Below are 24,540 nucleotides of genomic sequence, written 5' to 3' on the forward strand. Positions count from 1 at the left end.
TAACAGCATCTGTGGAGAGAAATCAGAGTTGATGTTTGAGTCCAATGATCATTCCTCAGAACTGATGTACTTCTGAATATAAGAGATAACAAAGTGTGGAGCTGGATGAACACTGCAGGCCCAGCAGCATCTCAGGAGCACAAAAGCTGACGTTTCAGGCCTAGATCCTTCATCAGAAAAGGGGGATGGGGAGAGGATTCTGAAATAAATAGGGAGAGAGGGGGATGGGGAGCGGATTCTGAAATAAATAGGGAGAGAGGGGGAGGCAGACCGAAAATGGATAGAGGAGAAGATAGGTGGAGAGGAGAGTGTAGGTGGGGAGGTAAGGAGGGGATAGGTCAGTCCGGGGAGGACAGACAGGTCAAGGGGGCGGGATGAGGTGGTAGGTAGGAAATGGAGGTGCGGCTTGAGGTGGGAGGAGGGGATAAGTGAGAGGAAGAATGGGTTAGGGAGGTGGGGACAAGCTGGGCTGGTTTTGGGATGCAGTGGGGAGAGGGGAGATTTTGACGCTTTTGAAATCCACGTTGATACCATTGGGCTGCAGGGTTCCCAAGCGGAATAGCAGTTGCTGTTCCTGCAACCTTCGGGTGACATCATTGTGGCACTGCAGGAGGCCTAGGGTGGACATATCATCTGAGGAATGGGAGGGGGAGTTGAATAGTTACTGCTGTAATGCAGGGGAACACAGCAGTTAGTCTATGCACACAATGTCTCACAAATAGCACTGAGGTAACAGACAGTATTCATGACAATGGTGAAGGAATAATTGCTGACCAGTTCTGAAGAAGGGTCAATGGACCCGAAACGTTAACTCTGATTTCTGTCCAAAGATGCTGCCAGACCTGCGGAGCTTTTCCAGCAATTTCTGTTTTCGTTTCTGGATTTCTGGCATCCGCAGTTCTTTCAGCTTTTATTTTGAATTAACTACATCTCAATTTCTTCTGCAAAGTATAAAGTGAACGTTCTGCTTGCGTCGGAGGAACCAGTGTAAAAGGTGAGATGATCTAAAAACATTAATCACGTGGGAAGTTTGAACAAGACAAGTAAATGGAGAAAAGTGAATTTATGAATTGGGAATCATTCAGAATGGTCCACTTACTGAGCTCAGGTTGAAATATTAATTGCAGATGTGTGGTCAGCTTTGGCTCAGGGAGTAGCATGCTCACCTTTAGACTAAGAAGGTCATGGGTTCACGACACAACCCAAAGACTGCAACAAAAGACTGGGGTGGCACGGTGGCTCAGTGGTTAGCATTGCAGCCTCACAGCACAAGGGACCTGAGTTCAATTCCAGCCTCGGGCAACTGTCTGTGTGGAATTTGCACATTCTCCCCGTGTCTGCTTGGGTTTCCTCTGGGTGCTCCAGTTTCCTCCCACAGTCCAAAGATGTGCAGGCTAGGTGGATTGGCCATGCTAAATTGCCTGTGGTGTTCAGGGACGCATGTGGGTTATAGGGGGATGGGTCTGGGTGGGATGCTTCAAGGGGCGGTGTGGACTTGTTGGGCCGAAGGACTGTTTCCACACAGTAGGGAATTTAATCTAATCTTAAAAAAACAGTTCGACTACAACTGAAGTGTGGTGGGAGTGTGCATTGTGGGAGGTACTGCAAATTAAATGGGGTTTTAAACTGAGGCACCGTCTTCCTGCCTGGTTATTGTAAAAATTCCAAAAAGCACTATTTTGGAAAGAAGGAAATGCTTGTCATTGACCTGATCAGTACTTATCCCTCAACCAATTTCATTAATACTGTCTGTTACCTCAGTGCTATTCAGACTCACTGTATGCACAGACTAGCTGTTGAAATCCCCTGCATTACAACAGTAACTATATTCAGAAGTACATCATTAGCTGTTAAAACAGCAAGGCATTCAGAGATAATGGGAACTGCAGATGCTGGAGAATTCCAAGATAATAAAATGTGAGGCTGGATGAACACAGCAGGCCAAGCAGCATCTCAGGCATTCAGAGGTTGTGAAGGTGCGACATCACAGTCCCCTCCTTCTGCTTGTGCCTGTTATTCAGTCAATGTTACAACTATCCAAGCATAGAAGCTCAAAGACACTAGTTTCAGAATACTCTTTCAACCGAGTTACTCTAATGTACGACTCTCCCAACAGGGCTTCGATACAACGATTCTTTGTCCTCAGTAGATAACGCAGATGGGAGGAATACAAGACAGTGCTGATAATCCTTAACTGCAGGACACCTCAATAAATTGCCCCCTTTCCAAAATGCACCCAACACTACTGATTCACCACGAGGTACAGGCACCTCTCATTCTCACCACCTAAGGACCAAACACCTCAACATCCTGAAAATTTCAGTCCAATGTAAAATCACCATCTTAGAAATTTATCAAGCCACTCCATCATTCAACCTCTGATGAGAAGGTCAATATTCAATCCTACATGTATTGAGCAGTAATCAGACTCCAATGAACAAATATCTAATCCATGATACAAGTTAATGAAATTTCCTCCTCCCTTGCTTTTGTCAGTAAAACATTGACTATTTCTGTAAAAACATGTACAATATTCTAGGCTTCTGCCAGAAGTAAAAAAGATACCTTGCCCTCTCAACATCCCTACCACTATTTCTTTTTCCCATTGAAGATGTTTCACTCTCCTCATCTCTTGCTGCCTCCCTAGGTCTTCCATCACTGGCCTGTTAAACATGTTTGTTTCTCTTGCAGACACTGACAGATCTGTTGTTCATTTCCAATGGTATTGATCCGCAATTTCACCACCACAATTTCGTTGGATTTGGTGCCATCCCTCCCTAATGTGGCCCACAAGTCCTTTTTAATCAGCAGATTTCATTGCTTAATAGTAAGCTAAACAATACATTAATACAAAGATAATAACAAAGAATCCTTAATCCACACACCAGCTATTGGAATGTATCATGTGTTACCTCAGGAATCCTCCTCTCTTTACTGGAAAATAGATTGAACAAACATACCATCCAAATTAATAACAGGTTGTGAGCAATTACCAATTAATTTACCTAAAATATGTGAAAAAACATGTAAAAATAAATATCAATCGTGGAGAGAAGACATTCCCTCAACATTTTGAAACTTAAGCCTTACAGATTTTACCATATTAACAGGCCTTTTCTGCTGGTTGGAAGATCTACGCCACTGCATGACTGACAGAAATTCATCCCTGCACCATTGAATGTGACAGATGAAGTATTTGCCCAGAAAGCTGTAATGACAGCGTGCTCCAGTCAACCAATGGCCAGTTTCTTTCTACACAAGAAGCCAAAGAAATTTGTCAGAGTCACAATGAAGTCTTCAATTTCACATTGACTTCAGAAGATTCCTACATGTCTGCCTGGTTAAGTTCCCTTCGCCTACTGCTCAAAATGTAATACAATAACACCTTAGATCTCCAGGCACAAACATTGACCATAACAGTCAATGGTACAAGTTGCAAATAACAACTCTCCATCCAATGGCAGATCATTCCTTTTGTTCTTCCAAACCCTTTCCCTCCTTGTGTACTTCTCTAAAACCCTTTACATCTCCAGTTCTAGAAAAGATTAACTTGGTTTATCTCTCCACAGATGTTGGTAGGCACGCTGAATTTCTCCAGCATTTTCTGCTTTTATTCCAAATTTCCAGCAGCCATATCTCACTTTTGTATTGCTTCTTCAAATTGTTATGAAATATATTCCTTGACAGGAAATGCTACAAAATGATACACAGACCCAGAACCCAGACTGCATTGATTTATAATGATGGTATTCATGCTGGATTGATATTCAGAATGATAAATTGTCAAAAAAAAAGCCCTTTTTGTTAACATTTTGTGGGGTTTGAAATCAGGTCATTGTGTACAAAATCAGCCCATGAGGCATACTTCGAGAGTGTGAAGGAAATTGTCTTATTAACTGAAGATGCCAAGCATTGGGTTTGGTTATACAAACATAAACATCTTCAGCCTGTTTCTGGCAGGAATGAAAACACAAAACTCTGGAAATATGATCAAAGCTAATATTTTTACTCCAGACTCAATCCCTTGCGTGGTTGAAACGGAGAGCAGAACTGACCAACAATGGAGCAATGCTGGCTTGTTTACATCTTCTCAATACATACAACAACCTAGTCACATTGGTTTAAACTTAAACATCCCTTTTGGGAAGGGCAGGGAGTGGATCTTACCTTTACCTCGTCCTACATATATAAAACTCCACAGAGCTCCTCCCCTAGCTTTTTATGTTTTCTTTCACCCCAAATTAAATCAACCTGTTCAGCTGCATTACGACACGCCTCGAAACTGAGTGGGACTTGGCACTTAGAACTTCTGGTTCAGAGGTAGGAACACTACCACAAAAGCCACCAACTTTTTGATACTTACAGAAAAAGCTAAATATTTATCAAATTTGTGTTTAAGTCCAGTTTGACAGCTCACTGAGCGTGGGTTTAGCCTGCACATAAACGACAAATCTCCAGTTCCGTGCCCACATTTACACTTTCAGCACCACTAAAGCTGCAGTGTCAACAGAACTGAGGTAGGGGCTCAGAACCGCTCCATTCGCTCATCTACAAAGAAGCAGCCACCAGTCAGTGGGGCCAACAAAGGGCCAATGTTGCCATCAAACGCTACAAATCAAGTCATTGACAAAGAACTTTTCTCCACTAAAACTCTCCCCATTCCTTTCACCAAGGTTTTCCAATAACGCAAATAATGAACTGGTTAGATTGGCAACTTCCAAAATTCTGAATAAGTCCAGAAAATGTCGACAGCAGAAACTGCCTGACAGCTGACTTTTGAATGGCAAAAGGATCAGGCCTCCCCAGGGACTGAATCTAACTGAGCACATCCTCCCGCTCCTATGGTGTCAATTCGCCTAGACCGGGTGGAGGCTAAAACTGAACGGTGTCTATTGGTTGATCAAATAGATTCTCTAAAGCCACCCACCGCCGACCAAAACAAGCGTGTATGAGGCAAATCTCAGTATCTAGAGAAAAATTAGAGGAGTTTTTCATCTTCTCAAACTGCTCCTGAAGATTCTGTATCGTTTTTCGGTTGGAGGTTTTGATATAAATAGGGGCAATCCTGAGAGTCTAAGTTGATGTGGAATTTGAAGTTACCAGAACTCAAAGCTTCTCGCCGTAAGGGGATAAATACTCCGGAGAATGTAAACATACAAAATTAATGTTTACAATACTGTTTCCCCGCCCCCCTCCACACACACACACACACACACACACAGCGGCCGGAAGAACCTCTTGTGTAAGAAACGAACTTTTCACCTCATTCAATCAGATGTGAACCAAGTACCTTCGTTATTACGGTTCAGCATGTTACAATCACCGGATGCCTCTTAACCCCGCCCTCCATCATTCCGTTTATTCCGCTGTGACCAGAATGTTACAAACTCTACTAGAACACAGCTTTTCCAGCACACCCACCTTGTAACTGAGCTGAGACGGATTCGTGCTGTTGCTTGTATTTCTGCGCCAGCATTTCGGCACTTCTCACGTTCTCCTTCAGGTGGATGTAGGTGTAAGACCCGAACCCAAAACAAAGTGCAACTAGAACGCAGAATCCCGTCTGGAGCATTCCCTTCTGTCTCCTGGAACACATCCCATTGCCCATACTGGAACAATTCAGCCCCTCTCCGATTCCTCTATGCAGCCACCATTACTCTTGTGTGCTTCAGCAGCAGGGAATACCCTGTACCCCTCACTCTCCAGACAGACACTTGTCCCCAGCTGAATAGAGGAATAAGTAAGAAACAAACGTTGACGACAAACTCACTGTAACCAAAGCGCCGAGACTCAGCTCCGATACATTGATTTGATACATTTAGGAAGTAGCGTAACTGACACAGAAACTAACCAATTGGCAACCCCGCCGCTGACGTCGCATAAGCCCAACAGCCAATCAGCTCTGGGCCTGGAGGCAGGATTTCTCAAGGGAAGCGGGGCCTATTCGTCGTTTTCTTCACTTGCAAGGATTTTGTCCTGTTTATATTTCGCGTTCATAACCCGGGTATTTAAAATCGTCACGCACTGTTCATCCCATCTAGCAGCTTCCAACAGTGTCGTGCTCACTGAAACTTTGCACTCTAGTACAGTCAATGCCTCTTTCAGTGCAAGACCCGGTATGCGTCCCTGACTCTTCGAACCCACGCGAGAAGCTTTTTTAGAATCAGTCTCACCTACTTCCCAAACTACTGTACTACATCAGGTAGTTTATATCAGAATGTGTGAATGGGGTGCAACTGTACAGGCAGCAAATGTTGGAAATGCACAACTCGTAGGTCAGCAAGTGTTCACTGATCGTCAAGGTCAGAAACAGTAATCAAGACTGGATAAATGTTGATTTTTCATCACTCCGAATATTAAACTGAGAGAATTCTCCAAAACCAGCAGAACTAATATAGTGTGTTTTAGACCACCAGATGTTTCAAAACGCTTTACAGAAAAAATGTACTTTTGGAGTGCTATAAGAAACATGACAGCTAGTTTGAAGATGCCATAAACAGCAATGTGATAATAACCAGACAATATGCTTTGCGATAACAAAGTGTGGAGCTGGATGAACACAGCAGGCCAAGCAGCATCTCAGGAGCACAAAAGCTGACGTTTTGGGCCTAGACCCTTCATCCAGCTCCACACTTTGTTATCTTGGATTCTCCAGCGTCTGCAGTTCCCGTTATCTCTGATACAATATGCTTTGTGATGTTGACTGACGGACCAATATCCAAGACAGCACCAGTAACTACCTTACTTTTCATGGGATCCAGACAAGCTCAGTTTAATAGTTCATCCAAAAGACACCCCTGCAACCTTGCAGTACTCCCGTTGTGTGACACTGAATATCAGGCTTGATTTTCTGTGTTCAAATCCTGGAATAGACAACCTGTGACCTTTTATGCTCAGAAACATGAGTACTGCTAATTGAGTCATATTTTACACATATAGGAATAATATAATTTTATGTAAAACTGGAAAATGGTTATTCTCAAACCATGCACATCAATTAGCGACACTGTAAGGTGTTATATGCACAAGTATATTGAGTTGTGCATAAATTTAATGTCATTTAATTAAAGTTTTTTGTTTTATTTTTACTTATAATTTATGCATTTGTTCTATGCTAGAACAATAGCTGTTTTGTTTGCAAAATTGGAGAATGTGTGATTCATGCCTGTTGACTTTTTGTTGACACATTGTACATTGTAGTCTTTTGATAAGGAAATGGCAATGAGTTTAGGATTATTAGTTGTAGATTAGGCAGTCCATTTTAGTTTGTGCCTTCAGTAATATCCTCCAATTTCCCCAATTTTAAGATTTATGAATTATTTATAGCATAATATTTATGAAGTTCATGTAAAAATGCCTTTACAAAGGAATGATACAAAGCCAATTTAACACTGACATCGGCAAATCTTTTACACAAAGTGTGATTAACATGTAGAAGATGTTTCTTGATAGGGTAGTGAAGCTAAAGCTCAGGAATCGGTGAAAAGCAAATGGAACAAAATGAATCAAGTAGGTTGGTGCATGACTGTAGGCTTATAAAGTTTTCAGCTTTCCTCAACAAATTGTAGAGTCAGGATTGAAATAATTTAGTTAGATCACATATCTACCCATAGCAAAAATGTGGTAATATTGTTTATTTCTCTTTATGTCTATTGCTCAGAGATATTGCATATTTCAAAGACCACAATAAAAAGGTTGAAGTTGCAAACTATATTTAATGCCAGATTTGATTTTCACAGCAGAACAGGCAGAGTTATCATGGGACTCTGCCTCGATTCGAGAATGATGACGAGTCAGAGTTGTGAGTTTTTGCTATAGGCTTTCATGTGACTGAGCAGGCAAGTTCTTGACCAGCAGATCTTTAGGCATGTGGGCAAGGCATTCCTCAAGTGTGATCCAGAATCCAGAATTTGCTTCCTTTTCTTTCCTCCTCTGCTGCTGCTCTGCCTTAGCATTAAGGCATTTGGTTTCGAAGCATGTTGCAGATTGCTGGACATATTGTTGCCATTTTCAGTGATTACAGCAAGCAGCTCCCAGTCATTGAGTTAGTACTGTCAAACTTCAAGAAGAGTTAGTGTCCTTATAGCATTTTTCTTGTCTTCACCTGGAATGCTGGCCATTTGAGAGTTGTGAAGAAAAAGGAACCTGGTGAGGGATGGGCTTTTTAGCCATTCCCTATTTTTGATTTGTCTATTTGCACTGTTCAGTAAGCAAATATTACAATTATTTCCTGTTTGCTTACCATTTGTCAAGTAAGTGGCCAATATCTGAGGGTAAAGCCATGGCACTGAACAGAATTTTTAATTACTTTATACACTCCGATCAACTAGAGAGTAGTGGATTTCTCAACATCAAGCGATGATTTCAGAATGAAGCGAGTTTATCAAGAGTGTCTGAAATGCAGGTACAAAAACACAAAATATTCGTGCAATTTCAAAGATGGCTTAAGTAGACATTATGCAGTCTTCATTTATTTATTTATTTATTCACTCATGAGCAAGCAGTTTGGAGTAATATTCTTAAAATTCTTTATTTTTATACAGTTGCCAAAAATTGACGGCTGAAAGTCTGCACAGAATCCTTAGAAATGTAAATGACAGAAAATATAAAGAAATCAGCATGTAAAAATATGACAGGATGTAGTTCCTCAGTTTGACATCTCCCAGCTTGTCGCTGTGTGCCATAGAAACATCTCTCCTACAACCTAAAAAACATCTCTGCTTCCCAAATTGCTTCAAAATTTACTGTTGGTTTACAAATGTAATAAAAATGAAGCATGATCAGGATTGAAAATGACCATGACAACTGTATTATATCTATACCTCCTGTTCAAATTATTCCCTTAATCCCCAATTCACCTGAAGATTACACTTGTTCATGATTCCCCATCTGCAAAGCTATGAAAGGTTAATTGGAGTTCAGTCAATGAATTTTGTATTTCTAAACCAGTTTGAGTTATTTTAGTATCTTTTTTTTAGAATCCTTTCCCAGATGTTAGGTTAGTAAGAGATTTTCCATTTTCTGGATGAAATTTAACAGAAAATTTCTGTAATGTCTATTGGATCTATTTCCTATTATCTCCATGAATATTCTTCACACTTTGTTCATTTGAACCTGCTGTCCAAATTTTGCACCATGCAGCATAAGTATAGGAGGATTTCATAGCTGTGATAGAATCCTTTCAATGTCCATCCTTAGAAAACATCAAAAATTATTGAGTCTATGGAAATAAATCATAAGTTTGGCCTCAGCAATGTAATTATTCTCTGGAGGAAACATTGGAGAATGTCTACAGGCAGTTCCATTGGCCATTAAGTAGCATTAATGGAACTGTGAAGAGGTTAATTGGAAATCTATGTCAACTGTACAATATTGCACAACAGTACACAGACAGGTTGTGTACAGGCAGTGCACTGTGTGGAACACATGATCTCATTTGCGAATCTGTCAGAAATTAGTAGCCATTTTCACAGCTCTGAGGTGTTCTGTGGTTCCTATGCAAGTTAGCCTCCAGAGGTTGTCCGAAGAGCTTTCTGTGCTACTGTTGCACCTCATCATGTTGTGGTCCTGTAGATAATTCACCAGAAATAGCTTGGTAATCAGAGAAATGATAGCTTTGTGAGAAGAAAATGTTAACATTTCTTCAGTTAAAGAATTACATCTTTGAAACTTTTAAAGTCCTTTAAATAAATTTTCAGAATTTTGAGTATATTTTGACAATCATGCATGTACAACTGTAACTAATATTTGTAATTGCATTTAATAAAGCTCTGTATGACATTTACAACAACAGTAAATACAAAAAATACTTTTCTTAACCCAAGAAAACTTGTATGCCCTTTTCAACTGAACAGTTTATTTTTACGTGTGCAGTGTCTTATGGCTTTGCTTAAACCACATCCACCACAATCTATTTTCTCAATGTAAATTGAAAGCTTTCAGTATGTTATTAGCTATCCTGTAAGATGCAACTTGAACAGTTTTGCTGCTTCCCAGTTGGGTAGTTACATTGTGTAAAACAGGAAGGTCCCAGATTCAATCCCTAGCCTAAGGAGTGTTCGCTGATATTAGCTAATGGGGCACTAGCATTGCCTTCAATACTCCCGGGCTCAGAAAAAGACTTGCATTTGTGTAGTGACCTACATAAACAATGTCGCTAAGAGCTTTTACAGTCAAATAAGCATTTTGGAAATGTCATCACTGCTGTTCTATTCAAACAATGACAACCTATTTTCACTTCCCACAAAAAGATAAACATCAACCATATGAACTTCATTGCTCTTCTTCAAATATTGCTATAGGAACATTCACATTCACTTGAAGGGCCAGACAGTCTCAATCAAGAGAGAAGACCTCCAACTGTGCAGCGTTTCCTCAGTGTTCTATTGAAGCGTGAACCTCCATCTCTGGGGTGGAGCTGAAACGCACAAGTTTCTGATTTCTATATACTGACTCACAGATGCCATCTGTAAAAAGGAAGTAAAATCAACCAGGCTGGTTTCCATCAAATAATTCAGAAAAGGCATGTTTGCATGTGAGTTGAGGCACCATCTGGATCTAAATGGTTCAGCCCCAGATTGGGTGTTGCAGCTGTTCTCTGGGGAGTTAGTTCCATCAGTTCGCAAGAAATAATTGAGCTCCAGAGACCAAGGCAAATCAAATGGAAATAATACAGGTTGCAAACAGTGTGTCTAATCGGGAGTTTATGTGAGTAAATATGAACCAAGTCAAACGGAAAAATCTTCTTTAGGCAACAATCCAGTTCACTATTCAGAGTTCTCATTAGAGGTTAATCAATAAGCAATGCTTTGAATTGAACCAATTATACAATAGAGTTCAATTGCTACTTACACACTGTGTTACAGAGAAGCTGTTCTAAAGAGATAAATATGATATTCAGCCGCAAATGGCTATACACATGACTGGAAATGCCCAACTCTTCTATGTAGTAAAATCCAATTAATTCTTCACTCATCAGTGTGCAAGTAGGCCTTTCCTTTTAGTTGTTTGGCAGTGGGAAATTTGAGTATTGCTGAAATAAGACACATTTTATTGAGGCTTTTGTCTTGCACTCATCAGGCCATAGGAACAGAAGGAGGTTATTCAGCCCCTTGAGCCTATTCACCATTTAATGAGATCTATGGCCGAACTCTGCATTTGACTCAGATCCTTTCATACTTTTGCTTAACAATTTGCTTAACCGATTTAAAACGAACAATTGATCTAGAATCAACTGCTGTTTGTAGATGGGAGTTCCAAATTTCTACCATCCTTTGTGTGTAGGAGTGCTTCCTAACAACTCTCCTGAATGGTCTAGCATTAATTGTTAGACTATGCCCCATAGCCATAGCATCTCTAAACAGTGGAAATAGTTTACCTAGCCTGTCTTTTCCTTTTAATATCTTGAATGTTTTGATCAGATCACTCTTAACCTGCTAAATACTAGAGAAAATAGGCCTGATTTGTATAATCTCTCCTCATAACTCCTGAAGTCCAGGTATCATTCTTGTAAGCCTATGTTGTGCTCCTTCTAGGACCAACAAGGTCTGGTGTCCAGATCTGCTCAGAGTACTCCAAGGACAATTGCAAGAATACCAACTTAAGAAGAAGACCCATATTTACATTATAGTCAATACCTCAATATTGTCAATGTGGAATTACAGAAGACAATTGACAGAGTTCCACAATAGAAGCCATGCTAAAACTTAGAGCTTAAGTAATAGGAGTTTTGACCTGGGTTGGAAATTATTCAGGACGTAAGAGATAGAAAGTGTGGACAAAGGATAGATATCCCCACAGGCAGCATGCAGCAAATGGTGTTTCCCATGGATCTGCTTATGTGTCTCACTTTGAAATAGGTACTGTTGCACATCAGTACTTGTTAAACTAAGTTACAGTTATCACTACGTATAGTGGTTGGGAGCACTAATTTGGAAAGGAGCATAGACAGACCATTTTTGCAAATGGAGTCAAAGTTACCCACTTTGAAGATAACTTAGCATATGCTCTAAATAGTGAGAAAGTATGGAACTATAAGGACAGCACACAAGTCATTAAAGGCTAATTGACAGATATAAAAAAGGATCAAAAAGGCTAATGAAACGTTAGCTTTTATCTTGAGGGAGCAGAAACACCAAGGAGATTATGTTCCGCATGTATCAAAGTTCAGTCAGACTGGAGAATCATCCTCAGGAAAGGTATATGGCCTTGGAAAGGATACAGTGCAAATTCACCATAATTATTCTGGATCTTAAAAGGATAAATAATGAGGGCAAGTTGTAGAAATTTGATCTGTACTCCTTGGAGTACAGAAGATTGAGAGTTGATTCAATTGAACTCTCTCAACTGTTAGAAGGATTTGATAGGGATTTTTTATTCAATCATAGGAAGGTGGGTATTGCTGGCTGCACAGCATTAGTTCTTATTCATTCCTAGTTGCATTTGTGATGATGGTGGTGAGGTAATCTTTGGAATACCTGCAGTACATTTCATGTAGGTGGACCCACAATGCCACAGAGAAGGAAAATCCAGGATTTTGATCCAAAGACACTGAAGGAAGGTAATACAGTTCCAAGTCAGGATGGTGAGTGGTTCGGAAGGGAACTTGCAGGAGATGGAAGGGAACTTGCAGAAAGTGGTGTTCCTATGTCCTTTCAAATGGCTGTGGGTTTGGAAGGTAGACTTTAAGGACCCTTGCTGAATTTCTGCAGTGCCTCTTGTAGATGGTATATACTGCTGCTACTGAGCATCGGTGGTGGAGGGAATGAATGTTTGTGAATGTTGAGCTGCTTTATTCTGGAAGGTGGTGAAGACATTACTTTGAAATTTGAGCTAGGCCATTTTGGAGAGAAATCAACAAGTACTTTTTCAAAGGACTGTAAAGATCTGGAACTCTGTCCCAGTGGATGCTGGAATAATTGAGGCTTTTGCGATAGGTATATCTTTGCTAGGAAGGGGCTCAAGTGATAAGGAGTGTTGGTGGGAAAATAACATCGAGTTCAACCATGGTCTAATTAAATAATGGAGAACTGAGCTTGCACATGTTTTCAGTACTCCTATGTTCCAAAGGAACTTTAATGAGAATTGGCTAATAGAAGAAGTTTAGAATTAAACTAAGAGTAATGCAATGGGAGAGAAGGTGCTAGGACAATGAATTATAATGAGAGCATCAAGGGAGAGGAAAGGTGATGCTGATACATACAAACCTGGTCAGTGGCTGCACACGCTAAGTTGAATTAACTGGTTCCAACTCTAAAACAACAACATTGGAGGCAATAAAATCTGCCTCACAAACATCCCCTTGGAAATCTCCCAAAGTCAGTAAAAATTTTCCAGAATAGACCTGCAAAGGCCTTTCGCTGGGAGCTCATGGACAATTGTTGAAGTGTAAGTCTGCAGTTTGGATGCTGATAATGGGGAAATTTGAAAGGATATAACCACTTCTTGATGAATTTTGTAAAGTCTTGATACAAACTGGATGAAGCAAAGCATTGAGAACCAGGAAACAAGATTTATATTGTGCCAAGATATACATGAAAACAGACACTGAATGTCTGGAAAGATTGTCCAGTGCTGCAGCATTTGAATGCCTGCTTTAAAGCTGGTTAGATGAATAAACTGCTATTTGAGGTGTTTGCAAAGTAGTTTATGGGACATTCTACATTGAACTCCCCAGCAGATCAATACCACACCATACCTGAAAGGATGTGGCAGCCAAATCCACACCAATGTGTCCTCTATTGGAAGTGTCTGTGGAAGGAGCATTGCAACACCTTCCACCTTTCTGATGTATGACTGGGACATAAATCTGACAGCCCTCCCATTGTGCCAGCATCACACTATTGTATAGTTCTCTCACCATTGTTTGAAATCACAAGCACAGCTATAAAAAGCCCCATCCCTGGACCACTAGTCCCCATTAATAAAGGATAAAATAAAAGCAGTGGTGAGGAAGGACCATTGCTCATAACATTATGAACTAGAATCGGTATAGATTGAGGTAAGAAGTTGCAGAGCTATAAAACACTGGTACTGGTATTTGTCTGCATTATAGTAATTGTAATGTTGGACAGCATATAAGTCAGCAAGTAGACAATACAGAAGAGAAATGCAATTATCTCAGGGGATATGAATCTTTTACCAAACTGGATACACCAAATTGGCCAACAGTTTGGGAAGCTCTGTTCAAGAATGATATGCAAGGTCTGGAAAACAGTACAAGTAACCATTGTTTAGGCTAGGAGAAAGAGACAAATGAGGGATCTGTGAGAACAGATTATTCAAGGGAAAATGCCAGAATTTGTTATTGAAGACTTGACAAATTACAATATGATTAGGCAGAGTCAACATGGTTTCATGAAAGGGAAATAGGCGTCAATGTTTCAAAATAAGGGTAACCTATTTGAGACAGAGAGGATTTCTTTTTCTCACAACAAGTCCTTGACTATTTTTAGCTGGTTTTGATTATCGAGAGTGGGTAAGAGTGTGCAGTAATCAGATCAGACATGATCTTATTGAATGGCAGAGCAGGGTCAAGGAGCTGAGCACTCTACTCCTCCTCCTACTTCATATGTTCACAATTAAATACAGTTCGGCAGATTGTTTTGCAATTGTTACTGGTGCATTTGTAGAGTGGAACAAGTTGAGAGAGCATGTTCAGATTTTCAGAAAGCAGTTGATAATTACCACACAATAGGTTTTATTACAGCATTAGAAATTCACTAAATATCATGGATCGAGGATTGTTTAACAGACAGAAGTCAGAGAGTAAAACTAGCATGGGTCATTTCCAGGATGATACAGTATAACTGTACTGCTGAAAAGATCAGTGCTTAAACTTCAGCCGTTTACAATCTATGTCAATGACTTAGTCAAGATGACCGAGTGTACTATATCCTAAATTTTCTGCTAAATATAAAAGTAAGCTATTAGGAGGCTGTAAAGAGGTTGATAAGGAATATGGGACAGTTAATTAATTGGGCAAGAAAGTGGAAGGTAATATGTATAATGTAGGGAGGCATAGAGTTTGTAAAATTCTTTAATGGATTGCGTTGAACACAGCTGTCTCTAGGCTGAGGAATATTCAAAGCCCATTTATATCAGACGATTAGTAAGAATGGCCTATTCCATGGCAAACTGAATATGATGCTGTTTGAGGAGACATCTGCCAGCTGCAGCAGTCTATCCTTTCAATCAAGGACAGTGTTAGTGCGGAGCCTGGAGGCAGAGACAGCTAACCTCTATGGACAGAGAAATTCAACAAAATCTACAAAGTCACTTATGTGATATTTGAACATCAATGATTATGCAATTCAACAAAATGTCCTTTTATTCAGCAACTTCTGAAAGAACTGGCAATTACAGCACAGGCTGGCTGAATGATTAATCTTTGGAATCAATGACACTAACATGCCTTTCTCTATTTATAGCATCTCTCTGACACATCTCTGTATTATCTGTAGCAGAGATAATTAGTATTTAGAGGATATACAGACTTTTGTGAAGTGAATCTTTGCACACATTCAGTGATGGTTAATTACAATGACTAGTGTCAAACTGATGATACTGTAGCTATTAACATGGTAAAGCATTGTGGGTTGAATTGTAAAATTAAATATTTCCAAGGTTTCTGTACTTCCTCATGTGCAGTTATTATCTTTTTATTTCCCAAAATGTTTAAACATCAGGAAATGCCTTGATGTTAGCACCAGGGATTTCTTATCAGTGTTTCCTAATCTGCCAACTCAACTTCCGGAACAGAGCAACAGCAAACCCAAACATGTGACATGACTCCACTGAGAGTATATGCCACCAACATTCGGAAACTGATAATACAGTCTGAGCATAGCACTGTATAGGATTCTGTCTCCGTTGAAATGTGCTGATGAAACAAAGACCATTGATTTAAGAGATAATGGGAACTGCAGATGCTGGAGAATTCCAAGATAATAAAATGTGAGGCTGGATGAACACAGCAGGCCAAGCAGCATCTCAGGAGCACAAAAGCTGACGTTTCGGGCCTAGACCCTTCATCAGAGTGTCTAGGCCCGAAACATCAGCTTTTGTGCTCCTGAGATGCTGCTTGGCCTGCTGTGTTCATCCAGCCTCACATTATATTACCATTGATTTAAGTGTGTTAGTGGCATTCCTATTGAAGGACATACCAGATGCTGGGACACAAATTGGGAAAGGGTTGGAATATCAGACACCAGAACCTAGTGAAGAGTTTCTAGCTACACAATCGCCAACACCATGTCATTGCCATAGAACTGCCCAACTCGGGTATTGAAGGTAGAACAGAAAGGTATCAGAAATAATTATGAATCAGAAATGAAATATTCAGGACAGGGACAATCAAGCCCAATTCTATCATCTGCTTCTAAAGCATCTTTGTCAAATAAGTGTTTAATATCATTTATATCACTTGGGTACTCCGATGGGAAGGCTCTCCATCTCACGTCATTGAAATCTGATATTCTATTCATTTGAATTGTAAGCAATGAGGGACAGAATCTTTTAGGAGCCTAAGTAATGTAAGTTATGGTGAGATTTATGGAAGAATCAGATAAGATTCTGGCAAGGCCCATGTCAATGGCAAAATCATTTCACTCTATCATTTATGTATTTCAGAAATAGCTTGACGAGTTTCTCACTAGGGAGTGGCGAGTTGCCAATTGAGGGGAATCATTGTTTGTTAAATGCCTTGTTGATGATCCAACTTGCCTCATTAATATTCACTTGTTGCTCTTACCAAGCAAGATTGATGTCGAGGTTGGTGACCAGAGTGGGGACCTTTCAGACTCAGCTTGCCATTGCACTCATGGCCCCCCAAGCTCAACACCCGGCTCCAAACTCCATGGGCATGCTCCATGGGCACCAGCCACATGTACTTCATGTCCATGGACATTGGTATCTAATGTGTGCCAACTTCTAAGATCCTTCATGGAATATCTCCAATCCACTTCCAGGACACTTTTACATATCAATACTGCACCTTGGGTTGCAGATGTAATTCTTGTTCAAATGCAGCAGCAAAGACAGTGTGCACTCAGAAACACACAACCAGCTCTTGGTCTGGACCAGGTTGCATTGCCAACTCTTTACTCCCTGTCAAAGTGCTCAATCACTCTGAACCTGGCTGGCTGTGCTCAGCATTGCCTTGCCTTTTTCATGTTGCCCCCTCAGCCAGAGATATGAGGCATGTGTTATTTCTTGACTTCTCTTCTAGCATAGACACAAAGAGAGGAAGCTTGTTGTATTTGTCAGCAGGTTAAATTCAAGACTGGGAGATAGCCTTCCCTTAAGACGTCTCAGCACAGTAAGTCAAGGACAACCTCTGATACCAGCACAGGGGCTGAGAAATGGGCACAAAGCCTGGTAGCGAGCCATGGTTATCATCAGGCAATGGGGTGGATATGTTGCTGTATGGTAGTGCACTATGTCAATCTCATACCTGCACCACATACCAGCAGCATAAGCAGCAAACACACTACATGTGCATCAAACAAATGGTTACATGTTGAAGTCGAAGGGGAGCAGTCCTCGGGTGGAGCAGTAAGTCAAAACCAGCATCCACTATGAATCCAGGACTTGGAAGTGGTCATTCGGGCATTTAGGTCTGTCATTCTCAGGGATCTGTATCCAGAGCAGACAGTAACATTGTAAGTCCAGTACAGCCATTCTGGGGATTCATGGTAAGTCGGGCAGGGAGTTGCACCCAGATCAATCAGAGATTTGATCAGTCGTCAGTTCGGGATATCTGTTGAAGTCAGTCAAGAGAATGGATTATGGCGTCTCTCCGCTAAAGGTCAAAGGTGGAAGGAAGTGTTATCAGGAGCCATTGCTGTGGGAGGCAAACTGAGAAGTCAAGTGTGGAGATTGAAGACAGCATGCTGGGATACAGAGGGCATAACAATTGTGAATGGGGCAACTCAACATATTACGGCGGTTAACGATAAACTGTAGGAGAGAAAGGGGTAATGCAGGAGGTGGGGTTTTAATAGTCAGTGTTATCCTGGTTTCAATGGGGAGATGGTGCACTCATCATTGAGTCATAGAATCATACAGCACAGAAAGAGACCCTTCATCCAAACAGTCCATGCCGAGCATAATCCCAAACTAAACCAGTCTCACCTGCCTGCTCCTGGCCCATATCCCTTCTAACCTTTCCTATTCATATATCCATCCAAATGTCTGTTAGATGAACAGAGAGAGATGATGTGATATGCCTGAGGTGCGGGGGGAATCGTGGGAGTTGCACAATTAAATAAATAGACTGGATGGGAATGCTGGGAAGATCAAATCAGATGGGGTTGACGCAGAGGGCAACAAAGAAAGGAATGAAGATTTGGAGGTGGCGGCACCCAGCCAGAGAGGCTGATTATGTGATTCACTCCATGAAGCACAACCTGTTGTTTCCCACCATCCTCTCCAAATTGCATGTGGAGCTGAAAATGGCTGACACCACACCCAGAGGAGGCACAGTTGCTGTTTCAATTTATGAGGGAGGAGACTCCACTTTGGTGCGATGTGAGGCCTGTTAAAGTCTTTGCATGGTGCAGGAGCTGCTCCGTTCACACCTTGAACATTGGGTAGCAGCAATGGGGGCTAAGATCTTGTCATTGCAGCCAGGCCACAATCCAGTCATGTAGCTGATGATGAAAAGTGAACAATATTTATCATGGTGAGAACATATTATAATGAAATGCCACCTATGTGCCTTCTGAAGGTCTCCTTCTTTGTTTCCCTTCTATCGGTGTAGTCCCAGACTGCAGTTGAGAGCCTGTCTTGAAGTGAATGCCAGATAGTCTTGGAGTTTTGGTTGAGTGGCATGTTTGTGGCTAAAAGGCCCAGACATATTGAGTGTGTCCTGCCCAGAGGCAAGTTCGCACTCCCCACTTTAATTCTCAAGTAGACGGCAGGAGACGGAGGGATGACCACTTCTAGAGTGTCCTGAGAGGAGACTTCTCTGGAGCACCTCATGTGGTTCCTCCTCTGGCTGTGTACCTACTGGCACCGCCCAGTCTCCTTGTGAGGAAGGGGCACCAGGGCGAAGACAAAGTCCCTTGTCCCACTGTTGCTGAGCATCACTGGTTACAACAATGGAGCGTAAGTCCATGTGTATATCTAGCAGGAACTGAGGGCACTGGATGTGATTCTCCATGGCAGCTGCCAACCTGTTCATGGAGGCAGGCAGATGTTCATGTGCCAGAGGCAGCTTGGTACAAACAGCATTGATGGAGTCTTCCAACCTTCAAGTCAAGTTGTCCAATGCACCTGACCAAACCGCTTGCTGCCTGTTTGTGCATCTGAATGACGCCACTAATTGCTGACACTATGAGCTCCTCTCTTGCCTGGGCATAAGCAGGTGCCCAGTCTCCAGCAGTCCTCCGAGTGCCAGCTATCTGAGGCGATTCTTTTTCGATCCAACTGGAGAGGCATGGCAGTGATGTACTCACTGGCAGGTGCTCCCGACTCTACACGAAGTAGCCACTGAGGGGTCAGTAGCTGAGCTGGTGGGGGCTGTAGGAGGAAGCCTCACTGTTGTATCCTCTGAGATATCTATGGCTTCTTCCTCAGAGTTGGAGAAGAAGATTTCTGACAGGGCTGCCGTCTCAAGCAGAAACTGGGCCAATTTCAGTGGTGTGTGCAAGAGACAAAAGAGAGAATGTGTCATGAAAAAGGGGTTAGAAGTTAGAGCATGTTAGGAACATGTTCTCTGTGACAGTAACAGGAGAGCAGTACAGCAATGGACAATGATTCTAACTTGGTTGCCAGGACATCAGCATCACTGCAGGAATGGTTACAGGCCTCACCACCTAGACCCATGTTCTTCTCCCTGTAGCAGGTGAGAAGGTGAATGTTGGGTACCCTACCACCCATATAGGCTCTCTCTGCCTGTTGTAGGTCATTTTCTTCTGCCATGAGACAGAGGGAAGGATTGAGTGAGATAGAAGGATCCGACAAAGCTTTGAATGAGGAGAAAAACTGCGAGGTATCTTGTTTGAGTGAGTGAGTAGGAGATACAGGCCATGTAAGGTTAATAGTGTAGGGATAGGGGATGATGGTGGTGAGAGTGAGTGAGGGATGTTGCATGCAGCAGTAACAGTGATAAACCCTAGCCCTGGTGGGAGGTGGATACAGTGGCGGAGACAGAGACAGTGTCCAGTAGCAGAGTGATGGTAGCGACACTTACCTTCACAGCACACAGAAGGTCATTGACCTTCTCATGTCATAGCTGGGTGTTCTTCCGAACAGCACTGACCCAGGTGTTAACCTCAGACCAGGCTGGCAGAGTCTGGTGGTGTCATCTCCTCTCCTGGTCCTGACAGAAGACGACGAGCCTCCTCCGCACCACTCCAACCATGAGGAACTCCCGATCCCTGTCTGTAAATCAGGGTACCACTTGCCTCTCTTGGTTATCTCTGAGGCAATTCTTCAGATATAGGAACTGTGCAAGACAGCCTTGGGCTGAGAGGACTTGACTTCGTGCACAACTGCATTTTAAAGATGTTGCTGGTGCTGGGATTCCAGGGAGGCCGCAGCAGTGATGAGCACATCCACATCTGGTGAAAGGGAAGATAGGACAAACAGAGCACTGTAGACGTGAAGTGGAATGTTAATGAGGTGAGTTTCAGAAAGAATTCTCATAAGGAGTCACAGAGAGAAACTATCCATGATATTCACCAAAACTGATACCTAGCCAATTTCTGGTAAAGTTTAACCCCATATCTTGCCTTTGATCAGCATTTATAAATTTCTAAGAGTAGGTGTCTTAGTCCAGAGCTGAAAGCTGGAAGATAATAGCACTGAACTAAACAAGAGGAAAGAGCAACAGGGGTCCTCCAGGGAGCTTTCGGAATGCTGATTCCTGGCACTGAGAGGAGTGACTGGGCCAAATGAACTGTAAACAGGTTCTTTGGAAAGTTGGAAACTGGTAAAAGAATTGATGGACAGTTCAGGAAGGACTGAAAGAGAAGTAGCAAAAATGCAATTTGTAAAACTCTTTAGAGCAGATAAGGTTGAATGGGAACCTGATTGAGGTGTATAAGGTTATGAGGGGCAGGGACAAGGTAGATAAGAAGCAACTGTTCTTCTTAGAAGAAGTGTCATAATGAGGGGCATAATATTATGGTAAAGGGCAGGAAGGTTTGAAGGGATTTGAGGAAAATATGTTTTCCTCCACAATGATGGGAGTCTGGAATACCCTGCCTGGGAGGGTAGTAGAAGCAGGAAACCTCACAACATTTAAAAAGTATGTGCATGAGTGCTTGAAATGCCATAATATTTTAGACTATGGGCAAAGTGATGGAAAGTGAGACTAGTGTAGTTAGGTTGGCACAGATTCAATGGGCCAAAGGGCCTATGACAAGTAAAAATGATAAAAAAAATTTGGGAGAGGCATGTACACAAAAATTGCAAGAACATGCAGAAATAAAAATGATTATAAATGTAAACTCTGGAAATTCACAGAACATTCTCTTTTATGGAAAGGAGAACACCTTAGCTTATGCAGATTCTCCAGGAGACCTCTGTTCTGATCGATGGTCGAATTTGGAAACATCAGCTCACTTTCCTCCCCTCCTCACAGGTTTGTGCAGATCAGCTGTGCACTGCCCACCTTCTAACTTTCCAGCTGCAAATTCCTTTCCCTGACATTTGGTCGCCCGCAATGTAAAGGAGACCACACCTCAGACAGACAACATTTGATTCAAGGAAGTGTGTGTTAATTGTTGTCTTTCACGGAAGGAATAGCGACTGAAGGGATGTTGCAACTCCTGTGGGAGAAAAACAAGTATAGGAGGAAGGCCAGCTGGAATTTGTGATCGTGGAACACTGATCTAGTGTGCTTGGGGTGAATAGTTGCTCCTGACACTAGAAGGTGAGGATTTGTTTGTCAAAGGGATCACATTGAAACTGTGGCAGAAAGAATGGAAATTACTTAGGAAATGAGAAAGCTACTGGAGTGAAAGGTGGAGACAATCTCAAGGAGGGAAAGCACAAGAGGGGAGTGACAAGGAATGGGCCTGTGCTAATCAAAAGCTGTGTTCCCCCACACGCAAAGAGATATCTCGTGGGAGTAAAGGGAACATTTTAGAAGCTTTATTGTGAAAATTGTTCTCATCAAAGCAAACGTGACCCTAGAGAAACATGAAGAAAGGGAGGCACTGCCTCTTTACAGGAAGCAACCGCGAAGAAGGGCAATTCTGATGGTCATGGGCTTATAAAAGAGGTCTGCGGAAAGTTTGTCAGAAATGTCCAAAACAAGAATGGAAAAGTTATAACTAACGGTGTAAAAGCAAGGAATGCATTGGAACTGAAATGCGAGTATGGGAATTATAGTATGGTGTTTAGGATCGGGGTTACAGTCCAAAAGTTCAAACTTGAAAACGTGACTGTGTTCTTTGTCGGTACAAACTGACAAACCTGGTGTAGATTTTCATCATTTACAGTGGTTTTTCTTTTTATTTGTTCTTTGCTACAATTTGAGGTCTGTAAGATTATTTTATTTCAGGCCAATATCTCTTGGTTTCTCAGTGTTAAGGTTTAAGATAGTACCTTTACATTTAAGAGGGTCACATGACAAGTGCTAGCATCCGCCTGTTAGAAAGCCTGAGCGGTTTAAAGATTTACAGATCTGAAGGTGGTTCAGATTGTTTTATTGAGGGTGGGAAGGGGGCACGTTTGCAAAGTGTGAACGTCTGCTGACAATGTCAGCTGGTTTTAGGTGTGAAATGAATAAATCTTGTGTCTTCCTTGGTGCAGTAAGGTGTTATCAATGTAAAGCTGTAAATAATTGTTTCACTTCTAAGATTGTAATTAAAATAACTGATCTGCATTTCTAGTCTACAAAGTTAATGTGTTCCTCATTGCTAATGAGAGGAGGATAAAGGAAGCCATTTTCAGATCAAGTCACAAGTTTCCTAATAAACCCAGTAAATGCTATAAATCCAAAACATAAACAAAATTTACTGTAGAAACTCAACACATCTGGGAATATCAATAAAGAGAAAGCAGAGTCAATATTTCAGGTTCAATGGCCGTTCTGATGAAGTGTCACTGGATCTGAAATGTTGACTCTACTTTCCATAGATTCTGCCAGATCTGCTTTCTCCAGCAATTTCCGTTTTTGTTTCAGAAAGTTAGGTAACAAGAAAAAATATTATGCAGGGCTGCACCTTAAGCAAATAAATTGATGTATTTATTGTCCATTACATGAATGGGAGCTCACACTCAATTTGAAGATGAAGTTTCTGAAGAGTTAAAAACAGCAGAAGATTTGCCCAGACTGAACCTAGAGGAAGAAATCTACAACCCTCATAGTAAGAGGCAGCACTGGGGCTAGAAGTTACCCAGCCGGGAAAATAGAAAATGATGTCACCCCTTTAGGAGCTGAGAACAATTGTGAATTCCTTGCTGTAAGATTGCGATGTGTGATAAGTAAAATATCTTTAGATCTTAAAGTACCAATTATCTAGACCTTTAGTCTATAGCGCTTGGCTTCAATCATTTTATACAATGAAAGGTTTTTCTCAAAATGTGAAATCTTGATGTCATCTTTGCAGCAAATAACTGGAAATTCAAATTTCTCTTTAAAAGTTATTGTCTCCACAGGCATTGTACCATCACAGGTTTCTTTACTGCAGCATATCAGCAAATATATAAGTGTCTCTGTATTATTGCTCTTGGTGGTGGTTTTGTGGGTGTCCACATCAAGCTGTGTCTACATCTATATTTAATTTATTGGCTTAATGAAAAAAGTAAGAAGAACCAGATGTGGCGTTCTGTCTTCAGCATACAGACAGTGCTGGAATACTGTAGAACTGCATCACTGTGCAGGAATTCTGTCCCGGGTACGATGTGGGATAATGTCAAAAAACATTATAATTCAAGGTCAAGAAGAAATCTTTAAAACAATACGGTTCTGCCAACCCATAACTTATAAATTATAAGTTATTACCCTTTTTCACAGCATAAGGAGATTAAATATTTTGGAATTGAAATAAATACCACATAGTTGTGAAGTGAGCTGTGGTGGTGCTTTTTAAATGTTTTTCAAGATGAAGAATGTTAATGTTGGCAATATTATCATTTTTGGCACCCAGCCTCAACAGTTCTGAGATCACATCAACACAAACTGTATTCAAACTATCATTCCCACTAAACTTCACTCTCACTTTCCTTAAGCATGTGTACATGGCACTTAACAGAGCCAAAAACAAGTATAAACCTACTCTGCTGGGGTAGACATGGCACTTGATATTATTTTTCTTCCCTTTTCCACTTTTCCCATTTTACCTGGGTTTGGCACAATACCCATTGTTCACCACCCCACACCCTCAAACCATTTCCTCCATTGAGTCACCACTGCATTTGTCTCTTGGAATACAATCTTTCCATCTGAACTTTAATTTCCCATCTCTCCTACTCCCTGGCAGTCCCATTGCCACTAATTGTCTCCCCACTTTTCCGAGCTCTCTGTAACAGATGATTTCAATCTCTCCCAGCTACTTTCTTTGATACGCCCAGAATCTTCACCGA

At 41.4% G+C, this 24,540-nt stretch overlaps 1 protein-coding gene across 4 annotated transcripts in view; it reads right to left on the reverse strand.

The window, feature by feature from the left end:
* The window catches only part of LOC125466604 (Golgi integral membrane protein 4-like), a 78,835-nt gene extending 72,703 nt beyond the window's left edge, over window positions 1–6,132 (reverse strand). Inside the window, exon 1 of one of the 4 annotated variants that reach the window (XM_059655588.1) lies at window positions 5,422–6,132. In XM_059655588.1, coding sequence (XP_059511571.1) covers window positions 5,422–5,608 — 187 coding nt within the window. In that variant the 5' untranslated portion in view covers window positions 5,609–6,132. The remainder of the gene's footprint in view (window positions 1–5,421) is intronic. The other 3 variants (XM_059655586.1, XM_059655587.1, XM_059655589.1) reach the window with 3 other exon arrangements.
* Between the last annotated feature and the right edge of the window lie 18,408 nt (window positions 6,133–24,540).

This window comes from Stegostoma tigrinum, chromosome 28 (genome assembly GCF_030684315.1).
Source record: "Stegostoma tigrinum isolate sSteTig4 chromosome 28, sSteTig4.hap1, whole genome shotgun sequence".
NCBI classification, from domain to species: Eukaryota; Metazoa; Chordata; class Chondrichthyes; order Orectolobiformes; family Stegostomatidae; genus Stegostoma; species Stegostoma tigrinum.